At 33.3% G+C, this 7733-nt stretch overlaps 1 protein-coding gene across 1 annotated transcript in view; it reads right to left on the bottom strand.

The window, feature by feature from the left end:
- Positions 1 to 58: 58 nt before the first annotated feature.
- Positions 59 to 7733, bottom strand: part of LOC134718644 (uncharacterized) — a 33590-nt gene continuing 25915 nt past the window's right edge. Inside the window, exons 2-5 of the mRNA XM_063581291.1 lie at positions 7077 to 7322; positions 3046 to 3171; positions 1185 to 1595; positions 59 to 600 (exon numbers count right to left, since the gene is read on the bottom strand). Of these exons, the coding sequence (XP_063437361.1) occupies positions 479 to 600; positions 1185 to 1595; positions 3046 to 3171; positions 7077 to 7322 (905 nt within the window). The 3' untranslated portion in view covers positions 59 to 478. The remainder of the gene's footprint in view (positions 601 to 1184; positions 1596 to 3045; positions 3172 to 7076; positions 7323 to 7733) is intronic.

Here is a 7733-nt window from a genome sequence, read left to right as displayed (position 1 = left end):
TCAACCAATTTAAAAGATATGAAATTATAAAGATCATACAGTCGTATTACAAATTTTTTGGTTACTTTCTGTGGGAAATATTATAATCCTATACAATAATATTACATATTTATAATACAATGACTATTTTAAATTACACCCCATGCTGGACCTATAAGTCACTTTAGCCTTAATGTTCATATTTTCAATAAGCAAACTTAATGTGAAATTGTAACTTGTTACAAACTTCCCTTTTACAGAAAAATAAATTCCATTATTGGGCTGTTTGTCTTTGAATTTCATGAAATGTCATCAAATTTGCAAAGGTACTATCGTTAATGTACTTTATGTCCATGTTCACTGATTCAATTATCATGTGACTAAATTTAATGTTAGCTTTACAGTATAGTAAGGAATGTTTTTCATCTTCGCCAGTTCCGTCGTTGCACAAGGCGCAGACACTTTCATCAGGAGTCGCCTTTCTAAATCGCCCGATAAATTAAGAACCAATAAAAAAAAATAAACGGGTGGATAACAGTAAAACTAAAGTTAATCCACCAGAGCTTCGTGTAATCGGACCAGCGTTTGGTTTGGACTGGACATGCTTCTTTAGATCTGAAACTAAACAATTAAATAAAATATAATAATGTCTAAATATTTCTATAAATCATTACGTTTTTTCATAATTGTGAGTGATTTCACTTAAACTGGAAGATCTTATCCGATTTATATTGTAGACAATGTAAGCGGTGTCAAATGTTTGAACCCTTATGATTGACAATTGTATTATCTCGTATTTTGTCACGTGTCTTATAGCGGACTATTGGTTATGCGTTTTGCTTATTGTTTGTATCATACTTTGTATTGGAAAATGTTCTGTCCTCTCTCGTTTTTTACCACACAAACCCAGGGAAATATATTGCTCTACAATCGGAAGTCAATACGGTTCATATAAAGCAGTTGACTTTTTGTAACTTCGAGTCTCTCGGACAATTTAAAGACTTTTGGGCTTCGTCCTATTATTTGTGTTTTGCATTCAAGCGATTACCTGAAGCTTGACTAGACTGTTTTTTACATCAAATTGGTGATCAGAATATATTTTTTTTATTTTAGAAAAAAAACCATTATAACACCGCCTCACTCTTTTTTCTAAAGTTAAATTGTTGTTCCATAACAAGATTTTAAGTTTAAATAATTTAACTTACGTTTCCCAAGTAACATACTGTGAAGAGATTGCTGCTCTGCTTTGAGTTCATTCTGCGAGTTTCGAGTCTCTCTATAGTCAGATTCTAACTTGTGTTGTGCTGCTCTGAAATCATTCCGTATCTTATCTATAGCGTTTTGGGTTTCCCTACGTAAACTACTTTGAGTGTCTCTCAGGTCATTTTTCAGAACTTCTTGGGATGCAGTCATATCATTTAAATTTTGCCTCATAACGACCATCTTTTGGTCGAATTCTTGAAACTTCTTTCTGTTTTCCGTTCCCATTGCATCAATCTGTTTTTGCATTTCCTCCTGGAGTCTTACTTGACGTTCATATTCTGTAGCTAATGTATTAAGCTCTGTTGTAAGATTGTTGATGCGTTCGTTAAAGGTCACAGTTATATTCTGAAGAACTGAAATAAAACATACATATTCAAACAGAGCTATCAACAAGTCGATTCTATATATTATAATTTCTTAACCTTTGTTCCAAAGCAAACAAAAAAGATGGTTCGATCTCGCAACCTCAGAGTTGGTTGATTGGTTTCGTATTTAACGCCAATTTCAACACTTTTGTGCTTTTTTGTTTAATAGGAAAATGTATAATCTGGCAACCCAGTAGCGGATCCAGGGAGAGGGTTCCGAGGTTTGCCCCTCCTTTTATCTCGATAACCAATGTATTTAAATGGGGATATATAGTTGGAACCCTTTCTCCCTATTTCCTGGGTTTGGCACCCCCTCTTTTTAAACCGTACGTACGGCATATAACTATGAGAACATCCCATATCGTATAGTCATGATAGTCGAATGCAAGAGGTCACGATATGAAAAATATCAAATAATGGTTTATGGTTTATGGTTTATGGTTTATGGTTTGTTTATTTGTTTTTGTCACAAAAGCATATCCTTAGGTATCTAAAAGCCGTCGATCAAACTGACTATGTTCCTCAGATAGAAATTCTAACACATCGACAAACATATTAGTTTTACTGTTATATCAAAGTAAGAAATTTGTGAATTCATACATGGTCTGTAATTGTTTTAGCCTTTACTTAGATCTTGGTTTCATATTCATAGTTGTAAAGTTAAGTACACGTATACAAAGTTGCCGATCATATATCATTCTAAAACATAAAATTAGAATACAATGTATTATAAACGAAGTTTTGGTTTTATTACTTGCAAACAACTTAATGCAAATAAAGGGAGATATGGGTTAAGGTCATCGATTGTCAACTTCTTGAATTTTCCGAAAATATATTTAAATATAAATCCAATAATGAAAGTGAAACTAATTTAACATTTTACAGCCTCGTGAAATATTTATATTCATCGCTGTTATATTATGTTGTCATTTAAACCGACTTCAGTACATGTAATAGTTTGAAGTAACATGTACATAATTATATTGATACATATTTAATATATATAAATATAAGGCTCCGTGTCTATTGTCGTACTTTGGTCTATACATGTTTATATTTGATACATTGTGACTTGATGAAGATTTGTTTTATTGGCTCGCATACCACATCTTCTCATTGATATATTGTCTCGAAGCATCAGTTTTCAAGTTTTTCTTCCTGAACATGAGTGAAGTATTTGTCAATCATGATTGCATTACACTCTTTTATTCCCTGAACATCAGTAAGGGAACAACCATTTAACTTCGAATAAGGAGAGGTATGTTTTCCCCCTAAAACAAAATATTCCGATCCCAAATTTGATCCAAAATACATATTCTTCAATGTCAAGTAGATGATAAAAATAAATAAATTTCTGACACAAATATAAAACATAAACCTCACCCCTCCCCTTAAAGTTAAATGGTTGCTCCCTAAACACTCCCGAAATGTAACGTACCTGTTTCCAATGTGTCCAAGTCGTCATTTTGATCGTAATGTCCAGCATACAATAATCTTATGTCATTTTCAAACTTTTTCCTGTGTTGCTTCATATCTAGTATGTCTTTTTTCATGCTGGATATCTCTGAAAATAAACAGAGCGAGTAAAAATAATTCACAAAAATACTGAACTCCAAGGAAAATTCAAAACATAAAGTTCCTAATCAAAAGGCAAAATCGTATGATAAAACACGTCAAAGGAAGGAACAACAACTGTCATATTCCTGACTTTGTACTTTCAAATGTAGAAAATGGCGGATTAAACCTGGGTTTATAGCGCTTAACTTCTTACTTGTACGACAGTCGCATCAGTTTCCATATATTTTATTTAACAATTTACAAATGACTAAGAGTTTGACCAATGAAAACCATTTCACATTAACTACATTCTATGAAATCAAAATATTATTAAATAACCAGATGCTCCGCAGGGCGTAGCTTTATACGACCGCAGAGGTTGAACCCTGAACAGTTGGGGCAAGTATGGACACGACATTCAAGCTGGATTCCGCTCTAAATTTGGATTGTGATTAAATAGTTGACACAGCATAGGTTTCTGACACAGAATGAATGTATTCAAATGAACTTAAAATTTTTGTTTTCTCTTAGAGCAATTCACTATGCTGTTGAATATTAATCCTCTCAAAAAAATGTTTGAAGAAATTTTCTTTTTATTTATGAAATTTCAAATGAGAAAAATTGAACCCAATTTTTTAATCACATCCCCCTTTCCCTTATTCCAAAACTAATTTCAATTAAAATATTCTAATTGAGTTTGCAACAATTACTACTCATTTAAATACATCATAAAATATTAAGATGTAAAAAAACTGCTTGTTATCACTGAATGGTAAAGATTATTTAAATTTATCAGTTGGTAGTAAAAAGTGAATATACATTGTATATTGTATATAACAAAGATTTAAGTTGATTCTGGACAAAGAAACATAACTCCAATTAAAAAAAATTCTTGCAGATATTTCTTGCTTACTTTACTGGACAAAGAAAGATAACTCTTAATTAAAAAAAAATTTGCTATTTCACAATATTGTGAAATTAGATATTTCTTGCCATTGCACAATACTGTGCAATTGAAAAGACTTGCTATTGCACAATAGTTAATATAATAATTTTAGATCCTGATTTAGACCAACTTGAAAACTGGGCCCATAATAAAAAATCTAAGTACATGTTTAGATTCAGCATATCAAAGAGGCCCAAGAATTTGATTTTTGTTAAAATCAAACTTAGTTTAATTTTGGACCCTCTGCACTTTAATTTAAACCAATTTTAAAACTGGACCAAAAATTAAGAATCTACATACACAGTTAGATTTGGCATATCAAAGAACCCCAATTATTCAATTTTTGAAGAAATCAAACAATGTTTAATTTTGGACCTCGATTTGGGCCAACTTGAAAACTGGGCCAATAATCAAAAATCTAAGTACATTTTTAGATTCAGCTTATCAAAGAACCCCAAGGTTTCAATTTTTGTTAAAATCAAACTAAGTTTAATTTTGGACCCTTTGGACCTTAATGTAGACCAATTTGAAAACGGGACCAAAAATTAAGAATCTACATACACAGTTAGATTCGGCATCCCTTATGAAATTGAAAATGTTGCTGCAGCATTGCCGTAGCGTTGCGGCTTTATAGCTGCAACCTAATCAGGTTGCCAGAGGATTGTTGCCGGAGTAGTGCCGGATGATGCTGCTAGCGGCATTGTTCTGGCATCATTGCGACACTAATTTCTTTCAAAATTAATGAGCACCACAATATAGCCAGAAAATTTGATGATGTCATTTCCTGCGTTTTTAGCTATTCCCTGTACTAGTGTGTTAGAAATCCACCATGTTGCTTGTGATTATAACTGTATTGAAGAATTTTGTGTTCTAGCTGGGGTTTTTTTTGGAAGATTTGAAGACTTGTAAGTAAACACATATCAAGTAATTGCATGTATAGAAAAGATCAATCTTGCATTGTGTATTTCAATAACATGGCCTCATCTGAGTTCACTTTACATGTATCGGTGAAGTTTGTGTTTTTTTTTGCAGCAGTTCAATTGCATACTTGTAGTTTGGTAAATAACACAATATTATATGCTAAACTTAGGGCACATTAAAAATTTTCATTATTTTTTATGCAGATACCGCTGACATTTATTTTATGTGCCTGTGCATAAAAATTTATAATGCATGAATGCATGTCATATATATATGCATTGACAACTTGTTTTTGCTGGCACAATACATTTTATACAAAGCACGGCCTATTTGCATGTTTTGTCACTAAAATGATGCAAGAATATAGCCGTATTAGCGCCGCAACAGCATCACAATCATAATGCCAGAAAACTTATTTGCATACGAAATACGCTATAGCCGCATCAGTGCCGCAACATGATGCCAGAATATTGCCGCAACGGTGCCAGAATATAGCCGCAATTATGGTGCCAGAAAACTAATTTGCATACGAAATATGCTATCGCTGCATCGAAGCCGCAACAGTTTGCAGCAACAAAGCTGCAGCATAGCCATACTGCTGCCGCAACTATGTGCCAGAGGGCTTATATTTCCATAAGGGATATTAAAGAACCCCAATTATTCAATTTTGATGAAATCAAACAAAGTTTAATTTTGGACCCTTTGGGCCCCTTTTTCCTTACCTGTTGTGACCAAAACTCCCAAAATCAATACCAACCTTCCTTTTATAGTCATAAACCTTGTGTTTAAATTTCATAGATTTCTATTCACTTATACTAACGCTATGGTGGGAAAACCAAGAAAAATGCTTATTTGGGTCCCTTTTTGGCCCCTAATTCCTAAACTGTTGGGACCGAAACTCCCAAAATCAATACCAACCTACCTTTTGTGGTCATAAACATTGTGTTTAAATTTCATTGATTTCTATTTACTTTAACTAAAGTTATTGTGCGAAAACCAAGAATAATGCTTATTTGGGCCCTTTTTTGGCCCCTAATTCCTAAACTGTTGGAACCAAAACTCCCAAAATCAATCCCAACCTTTCTTTTGTGGTCATAAACCTTGTGTCAAAATTTCATAGATTTCTATTAACTTAAACTAAAGTTATAGTGCGAAAACCAAGAAAATGCTTATTTGGGCCCTTTTTGGTCCCTAATTCCTAAAATATTGGGACCAAAACTCCCAAAATCAATACCAGCCTTCCTTTTATGGTCATAAACCTTGTGTTAAAATTTCATAGATTTCTATTCACTTTTACTAAAGTTAGAGTGCGAAAACTAAAAGTATTCGGACGACGACGACGACGACGACGACGACGACGACGACGACGACGCCAACGTGATAGCAATATACGACGAAAATTTTTTCAAAATTTGCGGTCGTATAAAAATTAAAGCAATCAGAAAATCATCATGATTTACAAATTCCTTTTCTTTAAATTTCACTCCGGCTACCTCCATCAATAAAAACTGACCGCCAAAAAGTAGAAATGATTGACTGGTTTATTTTTAACGCCACTTTTAACACTATTGTTAAATTAACCAGTCAATCAAATCTACACAGTGTTCTCACCTCCTCCAAATCTTTGGTAATATTTTATTTAAAAATTGAGAAAATAATAAATAATATCCCCATCCATTTGGCGAAGGGAGGGGGCCTTTGTAGCATTTATTGATCTCATAAAGATAAGAAATGACTTTCAGATTGACATAATTGAGCTGCATCTGATATATAGCAATTGCCCATATACATGTACATTTATAAAAATTAATTTTGATACACTCAAATTAAATATGAATGTTGGTCTATTTGTAGATTTTGTTTAAAGAGTTTAACTTTCTAACAAACTTTCCATTGCGATTTTTTCCCGAGCTTAGGTTACAATATTTATTAAATAATATATGTAAGTACAGTCGATTTCTAGCAGACTCAACTCTATGCTAAAACCTAAAGTCAATACATTGTACTTCGAATTGGTAATAAGAGAACTATATTTACTGACGTACCTTTCTCATCAAGGGACAAATTCGCCATTTTGTATAATGGCAATGCAACGGAGACGATACTACACACGGCTATGATACCGAACAAAACTTTCCACTTCCATTTTTTAATCCAAACACATGCACATATTTGTTCCTGCGGATTTGTCGTCTGTTTGCCGCCATTTGACTTCATGTCAACAACACATTCTCTTCTCTTCTCATTAAGCAACTTTTCAGAGCGATCTGGATACTCATGGTCATCTTTGTCTAAAATGTCAACATTGTTAATTAAAAAATTGCGCTAAAGAAAATATATGCAAAAATCATTCGGTCAGGGAGCAATGTAGTTTTTTAGTTAATTATTTCCTTTTCGGTCAGACTAACCCTGGAACAGTTTGTCACAGACTTGCGTAACAGATTTATGATTTTCGATAATTAGTTGCAAGTGGCTTTGAACTAGGTGACTGTAACTACGAGAACTCTCAGATCTGTACGTAAAGTGATTTTGATGTTGGGATATACAAGTACCCGGCCACGTCAACTCTGTATTATTTTCATTTGTATCCCTCTGATGAGTTCAGCCTTTTCCAACTGATTTTTGTAGTTCGTTCTTATGTTGTCATGTTACACCACTGTCCCAAATTAGTTGGAGGGTTGTGATCCCATGTTTAAACCCGC

Source organism: Mytilus trossulus, chromosome 5 (genome assembly GCF_036588685.1).
Source record: "Mytilus trossulus isolate FHL-02 chromosome 5, PNRI_Mtr1.1.1.hap1, whole genome shotgun sequence".
NCBI classification, from domain to species: domain Eukaryota; kingdom Metazoa; phylum Mollusca; class Bivalvia; order Mytilida; family Mytilidae; genus Mytilus; species Mytilus trossulus.
This window is presented reverse-complemented; position numbering and strand designations above follow the sequence as displayed.